Source organism: Stenella coeruleoalba (genome assembly GCF_951394435.1).
Source record: "Stenella coeruleoalba genome assembly, chromosome: 14".
In the NCBI taxonomy this organism is placed as follows: Eukaryota; Metazoa; Chordata; class Mammalia; order Artiodactyla; family Delphinidae; genus Stenella; species Stenella coeruleoalba.
In genome coordinates, this window is record NC_137160.1 from 58,997,517 (window position 1) to 59,025,487 (window position 27,971).

General features: G+C 43.1%; 1 protein-coding gene across 8 annotated transcripts in view; it reads left to right on the plus strand.

Annotated features, from left to right (window-relative positions):
- Positions 1 to 27,971, plus strand: part of PTPRM (protein tyrosine phosphatase receptor type M) — a 798,567-nt gene that overhangs the window by 535,088 nt on the left and 235,508 nt on the right. The window contains exon 14 of one of the 8 annotated variants that reach the window (XM_079943439.1): positions 2,866 to 2,940. The exons of the other annotated variants lie outside the window; for them this stretch is intronic. Within the exon in view, the coding sequence (XP_079799565.1) occupies positions 2,866 to 2,940 (75 nt within the window). The remainder of the gene's footprint in view (positions 1 to 2,865; positions 2,941 to 27,971) is intronic. 8 annotated transcript variants of the gene reach the window in all.

Sequence of the window (27,971 nt, forward strand, 5' to 3'; positions counted from 1 at the left end):
GCTAGAAATCAAGACAAAAACTGCATGAAAACCACATGCTAAATTATTTTCAAAAGTATTATAGTAGTCAGATATAAACCTTAAAGAAAAAGAAAACAAAACCATTATTCTAATGTCATATTTTAAGGTGAATTTTCTGTGCAAAAATGCTCCACTGTTTTTAAGTGTAGTCTTTTATTTAACTTACATTTGTATGGCAATGTGCTTTGCTGGGAGACCTTCAGGAAACTTTGAAGGATTTCTATTGTGCTGATACAATTTCTAACTATATTCAGAAATGTGAATGTTTCTTTTTTTAATCACTAGGCTCTTTGAGAAGTTTCTCTACACTGTTTTTCTGTTCATTGTTTTGTTCAAAGAAACGCCATCCTTTCTAGGCCACAGTGGTACAAAATGAAAGTACACTGATAAAAAGAACTGAAAAGAATGTTCGAGATGTAAAGCTAATTAAGATTCCTTTTAATTACTCATATTCAACACACAAGCAAACAAATTATATAGTAAGGCCGCTCATATATGCTAATCTGCTATCATTTAGCTATGGGTTTAGAAATAGAAACGTAAATATGATACGCGTTTGTCGCTCTGCATTTTGTAGAGAAAATATTTCCTTTTCTCGACCTGAAAGTCTCCATAATGTATATCATGAGTGCATTAAGGCCCCCGAGAAGTTCCCAAGGAAAGGAAACCTGTTTAACTTTGTTCAGCCCTAGAGTTTCTAAATTTATTTGATCCAAACTCATTTTTCAAGGAGCCCTAGAGTCATATAAAACCCAGTTTGGTAAATACTGGGTCTTCAAATTCCAGGAGATACCACCACCTGTAACTGAAACGGCAGGTTAGGAGCCGATACACCAGGTGTGATGTTTACTCTCCCGTGCGCACCTTTGTACCTAAAGGAGACCCTAAGCTTATCAGCACCAGACGCCATCTTTAAAGCCTAGGAATTCAGCGATATTCTCTTTCATAATGCATTCTTTTGATACTTTAAGACATAGTGCAGCAAGTTGTTCTGTAAAGGGCAGATGATAAATATCTTAGGCTTCCCGACCCACACTGTCTCCATCAGAGGCCCTCAGCCCTGCCTTTGCTGTGGAAGGGCCACCGTCATCATGGGTGAACAATGAACATGACTCTGCCAATAAAACTTTATTTGCAAAAGCAGGCAGTGGGCCAGCTGACCCCTATTTTACAGTAATTTGTAACAAAATCAAGTTTTTTCCTTGTAACCGAGAATAATTGTCACAAAGGAACACTTTACAAGGCAGAACACAGAGATCAGATAGAAATCCTTCCTGATCCCTGTTGTGGACTTTTCCATTTGAGTTTTGAGCCTCAGTTTATAACTTGTCTTCTTTTTGAGTTGTGAATACAGGGCTGCCTGACATAGCTCTTTTCAAATATCTTTTTGTTCATATTGTTTACCAATTTCAGTATGGGATAGATGTTCTATTTTTACAGAAACAATGTAACTTTTCTCAGATGTAGAGTAGGTCAAATTTTCCTGTAAGTAATGGAAAACTGCACAGGAATGTTGGTTGAACAAGAGTATCTATGACCAAGCAAGTGTTCTGTGCGTAAACTTGGAATTGGTACCAACTTTGTCACGAGTCTTAGAAATAACATTTTACTGTTTACAGTTTATTATGCAATTTTGCATACTGTGTCATACGAAGAAAATTATCTTTGTGATATCTTGGGAGTTCTCCATTCTCTGTCCAAACTGTTAGTTTATTCATCTCACTGAGCAAAACTAAAAAGTTTTCATTAGTAACACATGAAAGATGATGGTACCACTTTTAAACCCAGTTGCCTCTGTTGTCTGGTTACAAGGAGCAACACTGTTTGAACAGTGCAAAGGGATATTTCAAACTATTATGTACCAGCAGTTTTGGGTTTATAATTGTCTGCAGATGGGAGATGATCTATTTTCCTTACTTGTTGCCACATTTCTGATAGCACCCAGGCTGTTCCATGTAAATTAGGCATCTTTCATGTAAGCCTGTCCTTAATTTTCCAATATTTTTTCTTTGCATCATTTTCCAGCTGTATCATGTTAGAACTGACATTTTAATTTTCTCTATTTTTTTTTTTTCAATATCTGTGTGTCATGAATGTTAACCATTTAAACTCAACTGCTGAGCTGTTCAGGCAAACCAAGAAGCCCGCCTGGTCTGCTTCAAGAATCTTAATCATTTCTCTGGTCACATGTTAACCATGACAACTATAGCAAAGGCAATGATTAGTCTTTTTTTTTTTAACTGATGTTTTGAGATGCATTTTTTTTTCATTCCCTGAATGTGACAAAATAAAATTCCTAAATGGAAATTCTCTACAGGAAATTTAGTTATCAGAGAAATTTCTCTACATAAAAATGTTTTTAGTGAAGGAAGATAATATTCTTCACAAAGGTGATTTTAGCAAGAAGAGAAAATATTGTGACTTAAGCAGAAGAATTTTAAATAACCTATTACACGTTGAAAGCTTCAAGTTTGGCTCATCAGAATTAGCAATGAATCTTTCTACCCCCTTCTCAGGAGCAGTTGAAAACACTGTTCCAACTAGATCCTTGTTTTTTGCTTTTTTTCCCCCCTTTAGTCAATCTGTCCACAGTCTCAGCCCAAGCTTGCAACTGTGTCATGGTTAGAAATCCAACTGCCTGATGAAAGCCTGTTTAAGGGAAACAAACTCAGAAAATTCAACGGCTCGCTGTGGTTGTTTTCCTTTTTCCTTCTCTTTTTGTTGTTGCTGGAAGAAAGTTGAGATGATGTGATATGCGGATGGAGATTCTCCTTGCTAGCCTAGCTTCAGTCTGGCTTTTTCTTCCCTCATGCATGCTGACCTGGGAATCTTCCTTTGCCATAGCTGCGATAATCGTGACTCAGCTTACGACACCTCACATTCGCATCGCCCCTGCTGCAGGCGACGACCAGCTGACAGGTCAGACCTTCAAGTATAGATGAGTCATCTTGCCCATTTCCTGCTCATTTTTCTCGGCTTCGTTTCCCCTCTACATCTCCTCCTTCGCTTTAAGGCTTGTTGACGATGTCTCCGACTCTCGGTACAGACCTGTGCCCGCGTTAAATTAAGTGGTGTGCTCGGCCTCTTCTGTGTGCACATGTATACCCCTGCATTCAGCACAGCCCCGCTGCATGATCCCATTGTCTGTGTGTCTGTCGGTATGTTCCTTTCTAGCCTAATGTTATACAGAATGAAATTTGCTGGATTTGCAATGGCAATGCCATCAAAGAGGATTTCAATCAAAACACGTAAAGATGTTTTCCCAGTTATCCAGATTAACCCAGAAAGGCGTCGAGATCTGAACGTGAGGGGTTTATTTTCACCTTGTAGGGTCTAGTTTGCACACCCATTTAACAATCCACAGGCTCATCTGCCAGTGTTGTTAAGTGAAGCCACCCAAAGATGTTTGGGGTGACGCTGTTCAGCTTTTCAAGTTCCTACAACTGGAGCAGAGCTGACTGCATTCCTTACAGATCCTTGTTTCAAAGCACAGTGTTTATAGCAAGCAGAGGCACATCTGCAAGTCAAATGCACTGAATAATTTAGGGAAGTTTTAAAACAATTGAATGGCTTTGAGTCGTGGAATTGAACTGTGTGCCTCTTTATACCAAGAGAAGTTAGCTTGTCCATTTGAACTGCCTCTAAAGGTATATGGACAAACGTATAAACTTATATAGGAAAAGAATCCAGTACATTACTGCATATCAAAGGTGAGTGGTTAGAGAATGCCAGAAGACCAGCTTTGGTCCTGCAAGAGAAGCAAGCCATTGTCAAGGTTTCTAACACAGTCACAGGAGCAGGACTCAAGTTCTGCTTTCAGAGGCATCCCCAATATGGTAGTTTGTTGCATGAGTTATAGGCGTGAGGAAGCCAAGTAAGAAACATGCAACTGCATTCCGTAGAATTTCCACTCCTGCAACTGTTTTGTGTGTATGAGATTAAGGCATATACCCTAACATTTAAGAAAAAAAAGTAAAGCTTAACTCATAGTAAGAATTCATGAATGTTTAAGTTGTTCCGTGAGCTTATTATTTTGGAATATAAAGCAGCTGAGAACTCAGGAAAATTATAGACTGCTTTATCTAAGGTAAAGAACTGTAGGATAATTTTACTTCTTTCTCAGCTGGAATTCCATACATATTTTCAGCCCTCTGTTTCAGGGCCTAAAAGCTATAAACTTATTACTAACAGTTCTGCCTTTGCTTTCAAGTTCCTTTTAAGCATATTTCTTTTACTGGTTGAAGTTCAGTTGTTGCAGACACTCTCTTATCCTGAACTTCTGATGTGTTCCTCCCAACAGTTGAAGTACTTAAGGGATCGTGTCTTTCTTACATAAGTCCTCTCCTCTAAAACCTTTACGTCTCGGGCCTGGCCCATGCACTCTGCGTAGGGTTCTGTGTCCACCTTGAAGGTAATCTGGGATCTTCAGCAAGTCTGACCCCTGCCCCATTACGTCTGAGCTGGTACCAGTCTTGTCAGCAAACATTAAAAATAGGTTGGCCTCACTCTCATAAAATGAGTACTTGTAGGGGATATAGTTAAATAGCCCCTTTTGAGACTTTCCCCATAACCCACTGCTTTCAAATTCCGCACGTGGTTCACTAGGAATGAAGTAAGAGAAACTTCTGAATATAGTGTTCTCTCTAAAACTCCCATGATTAAGAAGACACTTCATAAATCAGCCTCCTTCCCAAAGCTTTCAGATCTGTCGTACCTTGTTATTTTGTAACTAGTCTGCGGAGGACGCATACGTAGCTGAAGTATGTGGCAGCTGTCTTTTAAGGGCTGCAGGTGATCACCACCATTTACTTTGGTTTATCAGGGATGAAAATGATGGAGTGTTAGAATAAGCCTGAAAAGCCAGTACAAAACTACTCTTGTCCTTTTTTTCAGTATTTCCTGCTGCTGTTAGTGATGGTTACTCTTACCCAGATAAATTCAAGCTCAAGTAATATTTCTTTTGTATTTTCTGTTTGTATCAGCCATCCACTTGGATAGCAGTAACACTGTCTTTTTTAAATAGATTTATTCCTGAGTTGTACTGCAAGCATGAGTCTTCATTCATTCAGTCGCCGATTGACATGTAGCACCTTCTGATTGAGCACTGATCGAGCACCTTCTGTGTGCCGGGTCAAGGGCTACTAACTCTCATAAATATGTTTACTTTGTGTGGTTGCCCAGACTCTTGGCATCAGACATATTTGCATGAGTGACACCAAAACCTAAACGCACACATGCTCTTATCAATGAAAAATGACCATCATGCTTGTCATTTCGTAGTTGAGAAGAGACAACAGCTTTGTAACAATGGGGGGAAAGGACGTGTATTTCAAAATCTTTCTCTTCGTGTCGAGTTACTTAGAAAATGGTCAGTGGGACAGTTCTGAACATTTCACATCTGTGACCCATTGTTTATTAGATCAACACAGGCCCTTCTGGAAGCCAACAGGAAATCACGAGGGATGCATTCTGAATGACTAGCAATTTTCTGGTCCGTTTTGTTTTAATTGTGCTGACATCTTGCCCCTACAAATGCTATTGGAAGCTGTACTTAGAGGAAACTTTGGTAAGACAGTGAGTTCTCTGCAGCCTAGATCCCGTTGTCCCAGAATGTAATCCATGCTGGTTCGGTTCACCTCGGGGTAGATGGGACCCTCCTCCCTTCTGTAACAGAGAACGCAAGCACCCGGTGACTGACTCCCAGCACCTGGAACGTGTCAGACACAGCAAAAGTGCCCATAAATGTTGGCTAATTTAATTCACTGAATGAATGAATCTCAGATGCAGGATGCTGGTATATTTGATAAGCAGGCCTGTCATCACACTGGGGCTGTTTCTTAAACGTTTTTGTCCTCATTCAACAGTAGGAATACATCACCACCCAACATACACACATACACATACACAGATGTTTAACTGAAGCAAAAGATTTAGAAACTGTCCTGCCAATGCTGCTCTGTGTGAATAAGCTGCATTCCGACCTGTTCTATTCTGTTGTATCTTATTCTATTTCATTTTTTTAAATTTAGTTGCTACCTACTGAATCAATTTCATTTCCCACTAATGGGTTGTAACGCACAGTTTTAAAAAACAATTTACTAAACCACCGTAGTTAGGGAATTATGAAAGAACAGAATATATAATTGAATTAATGGTCCAGTCTTACCCCAAAACTCCTACTCTAAAGAGAGCACACAGAAAATTCTAGAAACTGGAAATGCTTCTTTCTACTTCATTCCCTCAGTTTCGTTATTAATTGTCTATAATATAGAACTGCTTTGGGAGGAAAATTAAAAGCTGCACATGCTAGAAATTTCTCTTTAAGATTTTTTTACTTCACTTTATAAATACCTCTAGGCTGTTTATTTTATATTGATATTTCTATTTATGATTTAAAACCCCAGCCAGCTCTGAGATGCTGTGGAGAATGGTTTTCTTCAACAAGTACTTTTTATCATCTGTTTTGCTTAAGACAAACATCTAAAATGATAAGATCTGTATTGTAGAGTATTTATAAACAAGGTGACTTCTGGGATTCAGGTACAAATCAGATACATCAGAGCATGTAGAATTACTTGCTAGATATAATTAGTACTAAAAAAATAGAGAACTAGCCAACACTTATTCCCACATAAAGTTTGAAGTTTTGGAAAAGATACGTGTAGGAGATGTGTGTGTCGATAAAGATAAACACAGCCCGACATCAGCTAAAGTGGCGAAAACAGATTTTTTCAGTAACTGCTGACCTGTAAGGGTCGCGCTGCACTCCAGTATGATTTGCTGAGAGGTGACTGGGCCTTTACAGGAAGGATGAGGGGGTGGGAAAGGGGTGATGGGGGCTCAGTAGGGTCAGGGAAGTGAAACATTGGTCTATGTAACACCATCTGGTTTGCTGACTGGTGCTTATGGAATAAGTCAGGTCCTCCTGTCCACAGAGGCTGGGAGCCAGGGCCCTGTCCTCAGGTGTCGCTGGGACCAGCATCCATTCTCTGGGCAGCCTTGAGTTTCTCAGGGGGTCTGGGGTCACCTAGGGATGCAGCCTTGAGCTGTTAGAAACTATGTCCGTCTTTGTTCAAGTCTCTGTGGGCCCAGGTGGGGGCCTGGTGGAGAGGAGGACCCAGAGGAGCGTGACTGGGGTTTGGCCCCAGAGAGAATCCTGTCCCTTCTCCCTCCTTCCCGTGTGAGCAGCAGGGACTCATTGGAGTGGTGGCATCTGGGAAAGGAAGTGAGGACGTTTGACCAGCTTCTTCTGGGCATCGTCCTCAGGACACAAATGTTCTGTTGTGTCAAAGGGGCTCAGAAGAGCCCACCTAGAGTTTGGTCACAGCAAGAATCTTTGTCAGTATATTGGCAAAGCTCGCAGGAAATAAACCCCAAGGAATTTCTTTCGCCCCAACGTGGCTCTTAAAGCAAACAGACTTTTTTTTTTTTTTTAATGTAACATATAACACACGGAAGTCAGTGAACTAGGTCTCCACTGAGGAAGGAAGCGGCTCCATTGTTCACGGACAACCTTCTGTTCGAGACACCCCTCTGCATTCCTTCACTGACTCCTGAGGAAACCCCACAGCCTGCTTTCTCGGCGCCTGTTCCCGTCCTTCCGAGTGTCGCTGGAGAAACTGCAGAAACAGGCAGACATTCTTGAGGTCTGCACCTTGGCCACAGTGATGTCCCCTGCCTGAGCGGTGACAGAGGCTGCGTCCACCCAGCCGGCCATTGCAGGGCTTGTTCTGCCTGAGAAGGTCTCCTCATCCCTCAGATTATCCAGCCAGGACCCTGAATTTGGGGTGTTTTCTCTCTTTGACTCTTGAATCCATCTAGAAGTTACCACTGAGATGGCCTGAAGTGTTTCCAGGGCAGAGGTCCAGCTTCTTCCCAGAGAAACAACCAGTTAGGCTGGTCTCATCATTAAATAAGCAACTACTTTCCCACAGGAATGAAAGGCCGTGATGTCATGTATTCAGATCTCACACGTAGATTGCGCGAAGGGCCTCTTTGTCTCTTCCTACAGTGTTATCATCACCTTTTGATGACACTGGCTTTTAAGACATTTTCTGATGAAACTAGAATTCTCTCCTTTTCTCTGTCAGAAATCCCCCGGCCCTCATCCTTCTCCGTCTACTTACCAGCCCTCCCAGCAGCCCAGAAGCCCTGGAATGACCGGCTTCCCTCCCCTCCCCCCTCCTCCCTCTGCCTCCGTCCACACCAGTCCCCGCTGTTGTCCTTCAGACACACCAGCCAAGCTCCCACCTTCAGGCTCTCGCTCCAGCTTCCCCTGCTTGGGAACATTTCTCCCCAGATCCCCGCTTGCCTGACCCCCTCACCCCCTACAGCCTTTGCTCAAACCCCACCTTCTCAGGGAGGTCTGCCTTGAGCACTTGGCCTTCCTAAGGGAGCAGCCCCCCGATGCCTCTCTCCCTGTGTCTCCCTGACACAGTCTGTCCCTTTCCACTACCACGTCCTTGTTCTTCACAGCACTTATCACCTTTGTGCCTATTTGTTCTGTTTCTACCGTTTTTGTTCCCCTCCTGGAACAGAAGCTCCCTGAGGGCAGGAATCTGTCTGCCGAGCTCTGATAAATCCTAGACATCAAGAAGGTCCAGTGCCCACAAGGTAGCCAGGTCCCCAAAATGCCACCGAGATTCTCTTTGGAATCTTATTAAATTTATGCATCATCATCACTGTGGGAAATACGCTAGATTCCTCCATTTATTCGGATCCTGTCGTACGACTTCTAATACAATTCTGGAGGGTTTTTTTTTAATATATAAGTCATTTTTGTCTAGTCTCCCCCCAAAAGGAATTCCAAGTTCAGCCACATCTCACCTTCCCACGGTCACCACCCCCCAGGCATTTGACGGGTCCCCGACTCACTTCCACGACTCCCTACTCATTCATTGTCCACGTCGCAGATGACCTGGCGTGTGAAATCGAATCCTGGCCCCATCACTCCTCTTCAGAAGCCGTCGAAGAGCTTCCCATGGCACGCGGAATAAAATTCCGAGCTTGGCATCAACAGTGCAGGGGCTGCACCCTCCAGCCCGGCCTCACAGATCCTCATCTCACATCCCTCACTCTCAGCGCCCACCTTCCTTCTGTTTCTCCAGATCACCAAGCTGATCCTGTGCCGGCTGTTTGCACTTGCTCTGTCCCCCGCCTTCCCATCACCAGCTGCTCCTCAGCACCAAGGTTCAGCACAAGTGTCACTTCCTCGGGAGACCTCCCTAGACCGTGGTCCCTGAAGTCCATGGCCCGGTGGCCCCCTGGCCACCGGCCAGCCCGTCACTCTGCCTCTCTTGGAAGTTCCCTGATGACTCTGTATCTCCCTCCTAGGATATGATGGGAGCAGGGCTTTGTCTGTCTCTCCTGTTCTACCAGAGGGTGTTCAAAATTATTTACTGAGTGACTGCACAGTTGATGCTTTTCCTTGTTAAATTTGTTCCTAGGTATTTTTTAGCTTTCCTCACTATGATAGGTAGATTTTGAACAAATTTTGAATGAAGGTGAGAATCTTTTGACATTGGTTTATTTTGCCTACTTTTGACTGATTTTATGTTAATTGCCAAATATGTCTCTTCTTTATAGTATATATTTCTAATTCAGTCGACCTTTCCATTGCAAATAAAATAGACTCATGGTTTTGCAACCCATTTACAAAAGCACAGTTTTAATAAACCGTTTCTTTTGGCCGAGCCATAGAAAAGTTTCCTTTTCACTGAATTGTTTGGAGAGAGGCCCACCCACTCACAGCAACGTTATCTGTTTTACTCCCAGTCCCAGACTGCGTCTGTCCACTTCTCCACCTCCGCCTGTCAGGCCCAGCCAGTGGGTCCTTGGTGCTGTTTGTGAGCAGTAATCTGGGGCAGGGTAAATGCAGAGAGGCAGAGTTTGTCCTTCTGTGGACCCAAGGTTCTCTGTAAGATGAAGACATAACTGAAAGCAGGTCTTAGCCACATTGTGTAACTCCAAGGACTGGCTACAGCGTGAAGGTGGTAGGATTATTCACTGACCTGTAGCTCAGTCAGTGGCAGGAACAGCATGTGCAAAGGCCCCAGGCTGGGAAGTAGCTTGAGCAAGAATGAAGGATTGGAAAACGGCCACCGTGGCTGGAAGGATGCGTGAGCACTCAGGTTGTACAGGTGAAAGGAGGTCGACCGTGACCCTGTAAATTACAGTACGGGCTTTGATCAAGAACAGTAGGAAGCACTGAGGTGTTTGCAAGAGGGGCAGACAGGTTCACGTCTGCACTAGACACCCCAGATGCACTGGAAACATTGGAGGAGAGGTGAAAAAGGCCAAGAGACTGAAATAAAACCCTAAGAAATGGAAGATCATCCACCAGCCTGGAGGAAAAGAACAGAGTGAGTGGATACAAATAGAAGAGCTAAATTCCAGGGAGTTGATGCAGTCTGAGTCCCTGCCCTGGGTTATTGATCATCTACGATCAGCATGAAAGAACACATGATAGAAAACTAAAGGGACAGGTTCCAACACGTCTTAGCAACACGTTGAGTACCTTGGAGGTGGGATGGTTTCATTCAGCCTCTTGCCCGAGATCACCACTGCATTTATTTTGAGCGGTATTCACCGGGGTATGCGTATGAATCAAAAGTGGCAAAGAACATAAAGGATAATAAAACTCAGCAGTCCTGCTTGAATATATGCTCACTGAGATAAAGTCCCACCACCTTTAGCTGCAGACAGTTATATTTTGCCCTTTCAAGAATTCAGTCGTTCATCGACAGATGAATGGATAAAGAAGATGCAGCACATATATGCAATGGAATATTACTCAGCTATAAAAAGAAATGAAGTTGAGTTATTTGTAGTGAGGCGGATGGACCTAGAGTCTGTCATCCAGAATGAAGTAAGTCGGAAAGAAAAACAAATACCATATGCTAACACATATATATGGAATCTAAAAAGAAAAAAAAATTCGTCCTGAAGAACCTAGGGGCAGGACAGGAATAAAGATGCAGACATAGAGAATGGACTTGAGGACACAGGGAGGGGGAAGGGTAAGCTGGGACGAAGTGAGAGAGTGGCATGGATTTATAAATACTACCAAATGTAAAATAGCTAGCTAGTGGGAAGCAGCCACATAGCACAGGGAGATCAGCTCAGTGCTTTGTGACCACCTAGAGGGGTGGGATAGGGAGGGTGGGAGGGAGACACAAGAGGGAGGAGATATGGGGATATACGCATATGTATAGGTGATTCACTTTGTTATACAGCAGAAACTAACACTAAAACAATTATACTCCAATACAGATGTTTAAAAAAAAAAGAATTCAGTCATTAGGCTCATAAAGTGTTGTACTGGAGATAGTTGGTTGTGTCTACTATGAAATATGTGTGGAAATAGGTGGGTTTTTTTTAAATTAATTAATTATATTTATTCTGGCTGCACTGGCTCTTAGTTGCAGCGTGCGGGATCTTTTAGTTGTAGCATTCAGACTCTTCGTTGCTGTGTGGAAATAGTTTTATCTACTACTCCAGGGGCCGTATTGTATGTCTCTTTATACTTTCCACAACCTGCCACTCAGAGCTGGGCACGTGAAAGGTACTCAGAGACCAGCTCTCATTTTCCGATGGAATGAATTCACTTCTAAAAGGTAAAATGGTCTTAAAGGTGTGAACTAATTTCCACACCACTTTTTTAAAATAATATCCCCCCGAGAGGGGCTCCTGACTGTCACGCCGTCAGGATTGGGTCTCCAGGAGGTACAGAGTGTCACGTGACCAAGTGTCCCATGGGCCTCCGATGGCTAGCCTCCTGTCCGGCACTTCCAGGAAGGGCGTACAGTTCAGTTCTGATTAAAATAAGTCGCAGCATTTCAGTCCCTGAAGCCCTTAGCTGTTGTGGCTGTGCTCTGCGCTGCTCCACGAGCATCCACTGTCCGTACTTTAGGAGGCAAGCTTCCCTCGTTCATCCTTCACATTGAAGACCCTCTCATCTCCTTGGAGAGCTTGATGGGTAATGAGCTCTGCGTTAAGAGATTCAAGGAAGTGTAACTTCTGTCTACCATCTTTGTTAGGACCAACATAAAACAGTTCGATAAATAACCCACTTCAACAAATTTACCAGTTTCTTGAACTCTGTAATACGATAAGTGCATAATGAAATAAGTTAACTTATAATCAGTTGGGCTCTAAACGTACTATCCTATTATTCCCCAGTCATGGAGTCATAGAGCTTCGATTGGACCTTTTGAGAGAATTTTGGGTGAAAATTAAGCAAAGAAAATGCCTCCTTTAGGCTTCCTTATCAATTAAAATGCCAAACTCTTTATTGAAGCTGATAATCAATATATTGGAAATAGTGGCTGAGTAAGACCTACCATTTGCCAACTAGTTAGGTGTCCTGGCTTTTTTCAAATGCAGTATCCTATCAGCACAGAGGATGAGCAATTCACATGCCCCGTCTTGGGCCTTTCTTAGTAAAGAGGGAACGGGGTATCAGTGCTATACATTTCAGAGGCCAACATGGGCAGTTAATGTGAGGAGAATTTGGTTGGAATTTCAGCATCTCTTATAAGGGTTGCTTGAGGATTCTAAAATTTCCTTTTCATCTAGAAGAATATAAAGTGAGGGGAAGTTTTTCTTCTTCCTGCAACAGCAGCTGAATGCATTTTAATGGGCTGCAGTGTCACTGGTAATTTATTGCCCTTTTTTGTTCTTTTATGTGTTGTATTTGTCGTTTTGCTATGGCAGTTTCATCCATAAAATGGTACAGTTACAAGACAATGGTGAGAGGATACAGGACTGCCAGGGAAGATTCTGTTCCTTTTCCTTGTCATTTTTGGAAGGAAACACTGAGTCAAATGTCAAGCATTTAGTTTCAGAAGTAATATATTTTAAAAGATGTATATTACCCTGAAATAGTGTTGTTTTCCATTTTTACTACATAAACTTTAGAATTTCTATGTAAAAGATTTTCAGTGTAAGAGAGCAATTTAATTTTTCAGTATCCTTTTGTGTTTTCTCTTTCTATCAGCAGTGTGATAAAGGAAGGTAAAACAATATGTTTAACTGTCTTTTATTTGCTTAAGGCATAGAGCTTCCTGGCTTGAAAAGCATAAATTGAGATTTTATATTTTAGGAAATCTACCTTATAATTTTGTTATTAATCTAGTGCATTGTGCATATCCAAAAGGAATGCTGAAGGTAAAGTTTTGAGCTTAAAATAAACTAAAATTTGGGTAAAAGGTGCAAAATACTGGGAAAAAGAATTCCTGCAGTTTTAAAAAATAGAGATTTTGCACAAAAGATTTTATGTCACTGAGTTAAATTATTCTTGCCTTTCCTGTAAGGAATATATAGTATCAATTTTATAGTGAAATTATATTGATTCATACTTGATATCAGTTAACATGGAAAAGGCCTGGATATTTTTTTAAATATTTATTAAAGCTGAGTGACAATACCTGTTTTACTAGGTGTTTCTTTTTACCTCAATGGCTAGCATGGAACTAGACAACATTGAAGCCATTCACTGACTATTGTTGAGAGATACCAATTGTGATACTTTGGTTTTCAGCACTTTACTTGCTTTAGAAAAACGTGACTACCATTTAGAACATAAGGCATCAACATGAATTCCAACAGCTTAATGTCTAAGAAACCAGTGAATTCCACTGAGAATTTGTAGGCAAAGGGCCATGTCTTACTGCTGTGCATTTTTGGTTGACTTTGAACTAGTTTCTCCTATAAATAAGTATTTTTAGAATACTGTAAAATGCTTAGTATTTGTGAGAGGTTGTTGTTTTGTTTTGTTTTATAAATTTATTAATTAATTTATTTTTGGCTGCGTTGGGTCTTCATTGCTGCGCACGGGCTTTCTGTAGTTCTGACGAGTGAGTGGGGGCTACTCTTTGTTGTGGTGCACGGGCTTCTCATTGCAGTGGCTTCTCTTGTTGCAGAGCACAGGCTCTAGGCATGCGGGCTTTGGTAGTTGTGGTTTTCAGGCTCAGTAGTTGTGGCTCGTGGGCTCTAGAGTGCAGGCTCAGTAGCTGTGGCATACAGGCTTAGTTGCTCCGTGGCATGTGGGATCTTCCCAGACCAGGGCTTGAACCTGTGTCCCCTGCACTGGCAGGCGGATTCTTAACCACTGCGCCACCAGGGAAGTCCCTGTGAGAGGTTTTTAAAGTGTTTATGGGTGTGAGCCAGTGTACTGAGTCAGAATGGAAAAGAAGTCAGGACTTCCTCCAGCATCTTAACAGGGCAAGATGTTGAGGAAGCAAATCAAGAAAACTTCAAGGATAGATGTAGCGTAGACAAAACTCTTTTCTGGAGAAAGAATTCTTATTTTAAATACTCTACTGACCTAATGAGAATCAAGGGAAAGGTCCAGGACCAAAACAGAAAGTTGAAAAAGCACAGTCCTTTCAACCCAGGTGCCTCATCTTATTTGCCCTTTTGACAATATCAGTGTCAAAACTTGTTCATCAGTGTCTCCAGAGGGCTGACGGGGAGGCCCAAAGTCTTTGAAAAGATTGACTTCTGAAGTTCTAGCATATTCAAATCCCCCCACACAGGCACACGCAGGCACATATGTACTGCTTGTAGAGTTGTCATTGTTTTCATGTGATAGAATCTTGGGTTTGGCTTTGAATGTCTGATTCGTTCTCAGGCCATGGTTTTTCTAGCTTAGGGACCATATATTCTTAATCAAATAACCTGTCTCTCTCTCTCTCTGGAAAGGTTGCCCCAAGGGGAAGGGGGAAAGAGAGGTCGCTCTCCTTTGTGGAACTGTAGCCCTTGTCTAGCTGCCTTCCCATCTCATATGCTTGTCAGACTGGAATCCAGGGCTTCCAGAAGGGAGTATCACTTTCCTTGGTGGTTAATCATTTAAAACATTATTTGCATTAAAAATCAGTATATCACAGAGCAAAAGGCAACATTTACATGCTCCATTCAAAAAAATAGAGCTACGGACTTCAAAGAAATTTGAAGCCAGTGGTGGGCCACTCAGGATAAAGCCCAGATTCAAGCTTCTGCCTGTCTTCTCCCGCCTGCCTTATAGGGACAAATAATGGGAAAGTGCTAAGAGTCGCAGCTACCCTTGATCAGCTCAGAGGGAACAGTGAAAGCCCTCCAGTTTAGACTCCGGATCATCTTCAAAGCTACACTTCCTAGGGCCATTTTCAAACATGTCAGACAGGAATCTGGGCCTGGATTTAACAGGGCAGTTCTCAGGGAACCTCTGGGTCCCAGCGTACAATTCAGAAAGTATTTGCTTTGGATAAAAGGTAGTGAGCTCAGGTCCAGACTTCTTGAGCAAATCTCTTAAACTCCAGAAGTCAGCTTCCATATCTGTAAAACGTGAGAATCTATTTCTTAACCTCACAGGGGGCGGTGGGAGAATTAATACAGTAACATGTGTAAAGGACTCTCACAAAGCTGGCTGCGGGTCGAGGCAGAGGAGTTGGCAGTTGCTGGTAACTTCTTTTGTGGCTTTGTTGTTTGTTGTTGTCCTGATAGAGGATTGTTTATGGCTGTTAGGGCTTTCAAGCGAACAACAACGTAATCAATGCAGGCCACCGCCCCTCCCAAGCTTGAATGCTGACCCCGCCCTTCCTAGAGGTTCAAACGTGAACTTCCCAGAAAATGAATGGATTTCTTGATGCTAAGTAGGGTGTTATCTACACGAACAGCGCGTGGCTACTGGGGTCTCCAGGAGCACTGGAGCGTGAGAGCAATGTGATTATTTTATTATATGTCAGGACCTGTAATGAATCTCCCACAGATGATATTTCCCACTTACCTGCGTTTGGGATATAAACAGCCTCAGCAGGACCCAGCCTGTTCTCTTGCCACTGGCAACAATGGTGATGATGCTACTGATGGAAAAAAAAAAAAAAACACTGCATTTTCAAAGACAGCTGCTTTATTTGAAGCAGTAATAGCCCAAAGCAATGCCTAAGCTAGTGTGCACTTCCCTGTAGCCCAGCGCACGGAATAAAACGCAAGGCTTTCTTTTGTGGTCCTGGCCGTTTGGGGGTTCGTTCGTTCCTTCCTCACTGTCGTTGGTTTAGATGTGGACACCTCTCTTTGTGTTTGTCCCTCAATTACACTGGTTCTCAAGGGAGCACGAGACGATGTGCTTTAATAGAACTCTGTTGAGAGGGATGATAGATTATCTCATTGAGGACCTTTTTCAGACACTGGGTATGAAGTTGGAAAAATATAGAGTGGTTTGTAAGGGAAGGAGAAGCAACATAAGTTTTCTTCAACATGTTATTTTCATTCAGAAGAGTGAATAACTATCTCTGAGAAACAGTCTTTGAAAATCAGCCTGGCACCTGCCCGGGAATTAATAAATGGCATGTGTTCGGCACATCTATGAGAATCTCTGATGAGTCTTCCCATCTCCTCCAGTAAATATCCAAGCAATACATCACTCTAGCCATGTAATTGATGTTCAGTTTAATCTGTATAATGTACTTATTGGTATTGCTAATGATGCAGTTATTAATTATGGTTTATTATTAATTACAACAGTTTACTCAAGTTAGAGTTCTTGGTCAAAACACATTATCAGCATACCAGTTTTTTTCTGGGATTTTTGCCTAGGTGCTGTCCTTGCAGTCGTTTAATTTTGTTCTTTTTTACTCAAGATTATATCTAACTTCACAGTAAACGTGACAAAAAGAAAAACAAACATTGTGGAGTATTACCAATTTGGTGGGTACTTCGTGTATGTCTTTGAATAATCTCTTTAGACATTGGCATATATTTATATATAAATATGCGTGTGCACACACACACGCCCCCCACACCAGAGTGATTTACATGTGTCTTTTAGCCAGTTTAAAGGCTTAATAAAGGGAATTTTCAGATTTCTACCTTATTTCTTCTCTGAGTAACAAGGAAGTTAGAAAATGCTTCTAAAGTAAGGTCATAGGAATGATATAACCATTTTATTAAATAAAATTACTCATAATAATTGTAATCATATTAGCGTTATCTTACAAGTTTCTCCTTTTTTTTTTTTTTGCTTTCTAAAAAGTCCCAGACCATTGTAATTATTCTCCAGCAGAAATTTTGACTCGTTTAAAGACTTCTAAAACAAATTCGACCTATGATCATGAAGAATGGTCTACAGCTACCTAATCATTACAAGTATTGAGTTCATAACACTTTATTCTTGACAGATACTCATTTCCTGTCTCTCTGATATGTACCCAGTTAACTTTCTCATCATTGATGGATATATATCTCACTGTTTTGGTGCTGGAAATATAATATTTTGCCACTAGTATTTATTTCCATGCTCTTTCTTCCTAGTAATCCCATTTTATCATTGATGAAATTTTGGTCAGTAAATTTACTGGCAAAGACTTTTATCTGTCATCAACATACTGAGGAAAGCCTTCTGTGCCCTGGCTAATCTCTGGCATGGTCCCTGGAGCCAAGGCTCAGATGGTCCTTCTTTCTCAGCATGTTGTCTTGATGGCCATGGAAGGTCATCAGAAGGCAGCCGCAGACCCCACTCGTCTTAGTAACCCCCCGCTAAATGCCAGGGATCGGTGGAGGAAAGACTACAAAATTGGACTTGTCTTTACACTTCTACTTTTTCCTCTTTTTTCTTTCCTTTTATACCCATCACCCTATGTCTGAGAACTTTAACGCAAATGGAAAAAGAATAGGTCGGCTGTGAAGAGAGTACAGATGAGAAAGACAGAAAAATTAAAGTGAGACTTATTGGGAGAGAGCTTTGATTCAGCGTGAACTGCGGGCACATAATAAGATGCTGGGCCGGGTCATGTGAGGGCCGAAAAGTAAAACCACCTTTGTCCCAAGGAACACATATTAGCATGTAATATAAAGGACTTACCAAAATAACTGAACTCTAGGTTGAAAATAGTCAAGAGGGGTGAAAAGAAGGTGCTATAGCAGTTCAGTAGGAGAGAGAATACTTCCTTCAAAGGCACAGGAACAGCGCTGGGCTAGGTGGCCTTTGAAGGATGGGTAGGATTGAACCTATGAAATGTGAGTAGGGATGGGTCCATGGACAAGGAGTGGCAGGACCAAAGGGGAGATGTTGCATGTGGGGGGCTGGGGGAGACTGAGCATCTCCGTTTGGTTGGAACCCAGGTAGATGCAGGAAGGTAGAGAGAGAAGAGGCATGAAGTTAAGAAAGGGGCTGGGAGCCGGTTCATAGGAGGCCTGGCTGCCTTTTGTAATAAGCATTAGGAGGCTTTTGGGTTTTTTGTTTTGCTTTTTAAATGAAAGAATGGCATGATTAGGGCTCTTCTTTAGGAAGATCAGTATGGCTGGAGTGTCTAAGCGGCTGGCTGGGATGTCTCCTTAGGAGTCAAGAGCAAAATCCAGAAGAGAAATGAACCAGGTCCATGGCAGCGGGAAAGGAGATGAAGAAAGTATAGCGTTTTTTGAATTTTTAGACATTGGGCAGGGAGGTAAACTGACCTAATGTCAGGTGACTGTTCTTCAACCTGAGGGTAGAGTAAATAAATCTCCTTTGTAATATATTTCTTTTTTATGTGCTGAGGGTCAAAATTTCCTTTCTGGACAACCAAATTCATTTCCTTGCTCGGAATTTTATTAAGTACATGCTACGTTCTAGGCACCAAGAAAACAGAGAGGAAAAAGGGGCAGCTTTTCTCTGCAGGAACATGGACTCCTGCCTTTGTCTAAGCCTATACATTCAAAAACATTCTACTCACGTACACAGATGGCACATGGTCAACGTTCTCTTTTAAAACTCCCCCTCTGGGGCTTCCCTGGTGGCGCAGCGGTTAAAAGTCCACCTGCCAATGCAGGGGACACGGATTCAAGCCCTGGTCCGGGAGGATCCCACGTGCCGCGGAGCAGCTAAGCCCGTGCATGTACCACAACTACTGAGCCCGCGAGCCATAACTACTGAAGCCCGCGTGCCTAGAGCCCGTGCTCTGCAACAAGAGAAGCCACTGCAATGAGAAGCCTGTGCACCGCAACAAAGAGTAGCCCCCGCTCGATGCAACCAGAGAAAAACCCGCGCGCGGCAACGAAGACCCAACGCAGCCAAAAATAAAAATAAATAAATTTACTTAAAAAAAGAAAAACAAACTTCTGTGTTTTAAGACTTTCATTCAGGAAAGACTTATCAGGTGACCACTAGGTTACAGACATCAGGTTAACGCTTACAAGTCACAAGTGGGTGAGAAATAGTACTTCCTCTTGGGAAGCTCCAGACCAGCCGTGGCACCTGCTGGTCCGTCCTTGGTTAGATAAGTGCCCTTTGCCTTTTATCACAGTCCTTCTTTTCTACCCTGCCGATCATGTGTGTTTCTTTTCTTTGATTCCCTTTCAGCCTTGACCAGCACACTGTGCGCTGGAAGGATCGCATGCATGTCACTCCTCTGGTCCAGTTCAGAACCACAGTGATCTGGCCTCTCTTGTCTGGACTTAGGCCTGGGGCGTCCTTTGCCCTCATCTATTTGTCTTATTTTTCTTGCAGGATTTTAACTTCCTTATGGCATTGTTCTGCACTTTGATTTATCTTCACCTTTTGTTAGGCTCTCCTCTTTACAACTGGTCATGATGTTTTAAACTGGAGTCTTGTCCTCCAGAATGTCAGGCGTAACCACCCGAGTGATTACTGTGTTCCTGGCGGAAGTGGAGATGCAGTGAATCCCGTGGGCTTCAGGGTCACACCGGGATCCCAAGTGTAGCGCCCACCCCCCCCATCCCCACTCTCATGTCCCTTCTCACTGGCTTGAGACAAGCTCCTCTTCCTGACGGCTTCTGCTGCCTCAGTTTCCCCATTTGTAAAATGGCATTAATTATACCTCATGGTGTGATGTTAAATAAAGGTTACGTAAGATACCTGGCACACAAAGTAGGTCTTCACGAAGATCAGCCTTCTTCCTTTCCATCTAATTTAGTAGCACCTGGGCAGTTGATCAGCGTACTTTAAATCCCTTTACAGTTAAGAACACGTTCCAATCCCTGCTAACTCTGGGTGATCGTATAACCAGAGTTTGATTCCACCAGGTTTGCCTTTTCATTGTGTCAAAGGATCTTTTAAAATAGTGCAATGAAGGACATTGGCTAAATGATAAAGTAAGATATTAATATATTAGGAGGTATTTTATAAACAACCACCCAATTAAGTATTTTTCCCATTTTGCCATAGTCTGTGAAAACCTTCCTCAAAGATATTTAGGACCAATGGTTCTCTGGTTGGATTTTTCCTCATGTCATGTAGAGCATTACCTAAGGCGGAACATACAGATTCCTGGGTCCGACCTCAGACTTTCCATCCGGAGTCCCTGGGGAGCCCAGCCATCTGCATATTCAAAAGCTCTTGGAATGATTCTTGAAGTCTCTGTAATTAAGAGAACTTCTGTTCTAAAATATATTGAACAGAATGATACAACTAATGTAAGCCTTATTTCTGTTTTTTGCGGTACACAGGCCTCTCACTATTGTGGCCTCTCCCGTTGCGGAGCACAGGCTCCGGACGCGCAGGCTCAGCGGCCATGGCTCCCGGGCCCAACCGCTCCGCGGCATGTGGGATCTTCCCGGACCGGGGCACGAACCTGCGTCCCCCGCATCAGCAGGCGAACTCTCAACCACTGTGCCACCAGGGAAGCCCAAGCCTTATTTCTTAAATAACTTCATTGTTTGAGGAAAATTATATGCTTAGTAAATGAGAGTCAGGAGATGATGTGACCCCACTTTCTGCTGAGACCCCAGGAATCCTCAGTACGTCTCTGAGGGTCACTTTTTGTGTGTTTGGCTCATTGGCCTGTAAAAAGACATGTCACACCTCTGCAGGCAGTTTGCTATACCCTGTACACTTTTTGAACCTCAGAAATATGGATTTTTCTAGCAAGCACATAGAATTTATTAGGTACACTTACTTTTTGATAAGAGAGTGAATGACCAATTTCAAGCAGCAGAAAAAGCTGCAAGGGTCTTTTGCAAACAGTTACTGCTTTGTGCAGGATGCTGTGTGATCCTTTCTCCCACATAAATGATTTCTGAGAGCTAAACATAAGCATGACCCCAGACACAAAGTATGGAAAAAATGTCAGGGACAGTTGATTTTTATTTTAATGCCTTCAAAGTTTAGTTTTAAAGAAACTGTTGGAAATGTCCACTCTTAACTGATAACATCCTCAAAATCACCCACTCACATTTCCTTTATTGATTATTCAGTTCATATGAAAGGTGAACACAGTTGATGCCTTCTTATTGACAAGCTGTTCACTCATTTTATTACTTGATGGTGATTTGAGAAATGCAGATGGAAAAAATAAAGCCATTTCATCAGACCAGTAACGGCACTAATAATTCTCTGGAAACTTCCAGAAAGTAAGTTATAAGGGTTTGATCATCTTACCCATAGGCTGTAGGCCCCATCAATAAATGAGAGCAGTAACTGTCATGAAATTAGAACAAGAATTAAAAAGTAGATTCATTTTTTAGAGATGGTATATATCAAACAATCTAGCATCTCAGTTTTATATGAAAAATTATGTTTCTGATTATTAGTTGTACGTCATACATGCCCTGCATGCCCTACAGTGGAAATGAGGTGCAAAGGAAGAATGATAAATTCAAAAGCATAATCAGGTTACAAATGATACATAAAGTGTGAACGGAGATTATTCCAGGGGTACTGACTGACTTTGCATTCCCAGAAGGAGAAACAAAGATGTACAATTTAAATGAAAAATCTTGGAGATGTTTCGTGATTATATGTAATGTTAAGGTACAGCTGGAAAAAGCAAACATAGATAGCAAGGAATTCTCATTTTTCTGAGCAGCAAGACATGAAAGAACTGACAATAATCTTTAAAACCAGGGTGTTGCTATTTTTAAGAAAAAGAAAAGACCTCTGCAAAAGGTGAAAAATAACTATGAAAATTATTTGAAATAGATTCTCTATTCCATAAAGTCATAAAAATGCTAGTCCAGAGTGGCTGAGGCTTCCCCGATGGATACTTCAGAATATCTCTGGGGACCAGTGCTCTGAAACACACTCGGAGAAACAGTATTCTTACATGTTTCCACAGCTTCCATTTTGTTTTTTCTCATAAGGTTTCTCAACCTCCTGTTTCTCTTTTCAGCAACTTCCCACGGTTGCTGTCCCCCGACTCTTTTCTCTCTTTCCCCCCTCAAATACCAGAAGTGGAATTTTGGTATTTGATTTTGCATGTTGTGAGAATGAAGTATTTTGTTGTTTGAATTCAGTGCAAATGTTGAACCCAAACACCAGGTCCGCCATCAGAAAGCGGGCCAGGTATTTCCATGAGTGGCACCGACATCCACCCAGTGCCTGGCACTCTTAGACCGGAGGGCACTATGTGCGACCAGTGGGGTGCCCTCCGTGAGCTCCTGCATCCTTGCAGTTCCCATCACCCACTTGGACCAGACATTGGAGGCCCCTGGCCTGGGTGAGGCAGCAGCCTTCATTGCTCTCCAAAGGGAACATCCTTCTTTCCTCCAGTTGGGTTTTGAAGCTCCCCCGTGGCACCTCTCGTGGCCTCTTGCAGCGGGCACGGAAGGCTGAGGTGTCGCTCGTCTTGCTCATCTCGAGTCCCCTGCAGAGCCTCTTTACAGGACCTGGAGCATAAAAGGAGCTGTTTATTTGAAGACTGTGAAAACCAAGATCGGCCGCATCACAGGGATGGGCATAGGATGGCTCGGGCAAGGGGTCCATCCTGTGTCCATGCCAGGGATGTCACTATCGGTGTCCATCCCATCTGCTCACTGGGATGGAACTCGGAGAAGAGGCCCTCTCTGCCTTTTCTCCTCCTCCCCCCCTTCCTCATCTAGTTGTGAGCAGGGAGGAGGGGCCCCAGCTCTGTGTGCCTGGACAAACCTGCAACCCCACCGAACCCGCACATGTCCGTCACCATCTGCCTTGAGATCATCCGGATTCATCTCATGAGGCCTTTTTTCTCAAGGAGCCTGGGTGTCCACCTCCCCCTTCTTCCCCTAGACCTTCGCCCCCTTATCTCTCTGTACGACTCTCTCCAGGTCCATCCCTTCTGGCCCCTTCAAGGTCACTGCTCCAGCAGCCATCTCCTTTCCCTCCTGCGTCATCAGCTTTTCCCTCTCTCGGGGACCGTGCGCATCACCATTCAGAATGCCCTAATTTCTCGCGTCTTAAGGAAGAGAGCTTCCCCGGATCCCCACACTCCTCCCTGGCTCCGTGGCGATGCTCCCTCTCTGCCTGTATCACACTGACTTCCTCCCTCTCCTCACCAATTTCCCTCCTCCCCCCTCCCTCAATCTGCCATTCCTTTTCGTCTCCATTACTGGTCCCTCCTCGTGACGCACTCTCTCTCTTCACCTCCCAGATGCCTTCCTGAGTCTCATGGCTTTAAAGACCATCGTTTTGCTGGCAACGCCCCAAATGTTCACCCCAAGTCTAGACCTCTCCCCTTTATGCCCCACAGCCTACTTGAGATCCCTTTGGGTGTCTAGTATCTCAAAACTAACTTGTCCAAAACCAAATTCCTGATTTCCCCACCTACCCTTCCACGCCTGCCCCCCAAGTCCTCTGCATCCCAGGACATGGTAACCCCATCTTCCCAGTCACTTCTCCCAGAAACCTGGATGTTGTATCAACACGCCCTCCATCCAGTTCATGGACAAATACTGATGGCTGGACCGTCAAAATAGATCTCAAGTGTGACCATGTCTCACAGCCTCCACTGCCGTCTTATTCCAGACCATCCTAATCTCTTGTGTGGACTATCGCGATAGCCTCGTAACTGACATACCTGTTTTCACCGTTGACCCCCGACGGTCTGTTCTAAACACTGCCACCAGTGACCCTGGTGATCCTGCGTGATCCTGTTGAAAGCTAAGCCAGATCACATCCCTCCTCCACTCCGAATACCCCCGTGGCTCCCGTCTCGTGCAGAGGAAAAGCAAAGTCCTTCCAGGATCTCTTGAGGTGCCCCCAAGTCTGTCCTTGTGCCCCCCACTTTCCCGGCATATCCACTCCAGTCACACCTCAGTGTTTCACAGTCTCGTCTTGTAGCTTTAAACTTTTTCTTTCCACTGTCCTCCCTGGGTGTCAGCGTACCTCACACCCCTTCCTCTTTCTGGTCTCTGCTCACACGTTATTTCTCAGTAATTCTTCTCTGATAGCCCATCTTGGAGCTCAGCGGCAACCGCGCTGCCCTGCCATCCCCACCCAACACGGGTTTCTCTGTAGCACGAGCACCGATTGACAACCTGCACAGTATCGTTTACCTCTGGGTCTGCGTCCCACAGGAATCTAATTTCCACAAGGAGAGAGGCTTTTGTTTTACCCACGTGCTCACTGCTGTGTTTCTAGAACAGCACACGGCACATTGTTGGATGTGCAATAAACTCTTGATGTATAAATGGAGAATATTACTGATTTCCCCCACAGTCAAGGGCAGCCAGCCCTAGTCACCATCGTGCAGAGGTTCTGGGTAGCCACGCCCCCCTCCCTTCCCTCTAGAAAGGCTTTCCGTTTGCTCAGGAGAGGAAGACCTTGCCCTGGGGGCTCAGCCACTCCAGGCAGCGGTGATGCCTCCGTGTCCTTCTGGGCTGGTGTCCGTGGGTCTTCGGGGGAAATTTCTGCAGCCTGTTCAGTGGTCAGAACTGGGCCCAGACCCTCGAGCCAGTGGCTGAGTACATCCAGTTCTCAGCCTGAGAGCTGCTGTTACTGAATTTAACGTCCAACACTGGACCAAGACGGACTGTTTCCTGCCAAGTTGAAAACCAGCCAAACACTGCATTGGCTAATCGCTCCCTTTCTTTTGAGAGTTTTCCTGTTAGACATTATATCTGAAACCTTAAATAATGCAGGCTCACTGGAATACCATCCTTTTTTAACAAAAAACTTTTTTTGATCATCGAAACAAAACAACGCACCCGGAGCTGTCACTGGGAGTCAGCAGCGTGGGCATCTGCGGAGATGATGTTCATTCTCCTTCCCCCTGAACATTTAGCTTATTTATCATTTTAATGAATACGTCCAAGCCTAGATAATGCCCACTGTGAAATGCATACATTTGAATTTATTCTCTTTAAAAGGAGCTACATGTGCAGTAACCTCTAAGCAGGATGCACAGTAGAAGAGAATAAAAACACCTTTCCATGAAGAATTAGAATTTATACCGAGAAAAAAAGAATAAAAGTTTATACCGTTAGAAACCCGGCAAGAAAATAAAACGGAAGGGGAAATATTATAACAACTCTCTTGCCAAGCAGTTTGTAAATTACACTCTTACGGGCATAGATTTGGGTAAAGGGGGAAAAAAAACAAGCTATCAGTTGCAACCACATTCTGTCACAAATTATCCTCTGTCTGAGGCTGACTGACAGCTCACAAGCACATGTTTCCAAAGCAAGAAACGGGGAGAGAAGAGCATCATGTGGGGGAAGGACGGAAGGATGTCCATCTCAGGCCGGGATGGAGGGCAGAGCTCACGGAGAAGGCAGGGATGGTGTGTCCCTGAGGGAACCTGCAGTGAATGACACACCTTAGCGAGATTTTCCCGGGGTCGTGACTCATTTCAGCCCAACTTGTGTTTCCCCAGAGTAGTCCTAAACCCAGACACCTGAACGAGCCCCTTCACCCAGGCCCCACCACGGTGAGCTGGTGGCCGTACCTTTCAGGCAAAGGGAGGGTCGTGCACAGACCTGCAGGGCAGCTCTCCTCATGTTTTATCAGTTGCTCCCCCATTTTGCATGATTGCTGCCATGGTTACCTTGCAACTGTGTCCCACAGAGATTGAACATTTCATTTTCTTGACCTGCAACGTGAAATGAGTTAAAAGTAGGTGCTAAAGAATGATGATCCTGACCTTCGCTGGCTGCATAGCAATGTGCTTCCTGCAGGGAATGAGGGGCCGCAGGGCTGATCTCTTTCCCTGACCCAAGGATAGGTAGGGTCACTCCTCACTTCTCATAGAGCTTAGGAAAAAGGCTAAAGCACAACATAACAGAAGCAAACACGTGACCATTAACAGGACGCTCTTCTCTTATGGAGTGTTTACAATGTATGAGTTGAATCCTTGTAATTTTTTAAATTTAAATTTTTAAGCCGAATCCAGTTTTTCTAAATAATTTCTTCCCTGTGTGTTGTATTTACTGGAATAACTTAGTTACAAAAAACTTAGAGAATCATTTATTTAGAAAACATATCTGGAGAACTTGCATTCTGTCCCTAGTGAGGTAAATGGAATGGTCCCCAATGTGCCAGCATTTGGAAGAATAAAACCAATTAGATTTTATTTTTTTAAGTTAAGTTTTCAAACTGGATAAAAAAAAAATCAGAATTGAAAACCATTGGACTTTTTGTCAGTTTTGTGAATTTGAAATATGTTATTTTTACATGAATGGCTTTTTTCACCTTTTATTCATCTTTTAAAACATACACAATGAATCTTTAAATTTTTCTTAGCAGTTTATTCAAAGTAACAGTATCCTCCAAATCTACCACTTGGCTGTATGTTCCAGTGGCCTGTTGTAGTGGTGTACTTCAGATGTTATTATAATAAAAAACAGTAAATATTTTCGGGGTTCATTTGGACAACTGTTTGAGGGATATTCTTTCAAACAAAATAACAGAACATCCTCCTGAAGTGGTCAGAAATAAAAATGGCCTGTAAAGAGTCATTATATCTGGCAGGGTTTGTATTTAATAAGGTGTGATTTTTCACATCACCACTGCTCTCCTTGCAACCGTTGCTTTGATTGGAAAGTACACGTGGGGTGGAAACTCGGGTGATCGTGGCCCTCTGTCTCCTGCCTTGTGTTTCTCCCCGATCTTGAGCAGCTCCGTCTGTCTGATGGCCACGGCCATGTTCAGGGTGCAGAGTCTCATATAAAATCGTAATATGAATAACTTTTGAAAGAAACATTTATATGTTCCAGTGGAAACAGATGGAAAGTTACAGCTTGACACCCTGCTTCTCTGCGATGACTCATCTTTAGACTAAGCCCAGCCTGGAGTGCACAGGAGACAGTGATGGTTAAGTTTTTCAAGAATCAAATGAAGCATGAATGCAAAACCCGGTGGAAGAGTAGAAAGGGCTGGTACCGTAGCCAGTGTTGATTTCATTTTTACCAACAAAAGCAAGAAGAAAATTCTAACATGAAAATTTGGGCATAAAATTCCTACTTTCCCAATGACCTGTCTCCCTAGGGAGGGGACGTGATGGCTCAGATGCCAAGGACTGTCGTGCTCTGATTAAAAAGGGAGAAGCCCTTCAAAAGTGGATTCTGTTTAGTGAATTGAACATTTCAGTCCTAATATTTTTCATCCTGAACTCATTTAGCAGAGGAAATGGATATTTCATCAGACACAGACTTGACATTCCATCACATTATACTGTAAACAGGACAGATAGTGTTTTGAAACTGGGAAAGCAGGAGAGCTAAGACAGTGGCCACTGGAAGGCCCTGGTTATCTCATTTAAACAGATACGAAATGTGGGTGCCAGTAGTGTGATCATCGTCCGCTTCCCACTTTGTGAATAAATTGCTTAGAAGGACTCTTTTGCCTACCAGATGTGACCTAGATTTAGATTTTCAAAGGCAAGGGGGAGAAAAATCTCTATTGTGTTAAAAAAACAATTGCTGGTAAAATGCACAGTAAGTGAGCTTATCTCTCTTCTCCAGGTGTTTGGGCTAATATTGTTATGGAATTACTGCTTCATTTATGAAAAATAATTGGGGGAAATGTTCCAGCAAATCAACTTTGGATAAAGGCTGAGGATGTCTATTGTGTTGGTAGCAAGTTTCTAAAAGGCAGAAAGATCAGGGAGCCCATAGAGATAATAAAAATATTTTAAAAACTGTGTTTGAGAAGAGTCTCTTATAAAAGGGTCAGTCGTGGGTGTGCTTTCCAACTTGTGTTGGGGTTTAGTGAAATAGGGAAGAACAATGCAAACAATTACATTCCTTTCAGAGCCTGTGAAAGCCATTGAAAAAAAATCAAAGCT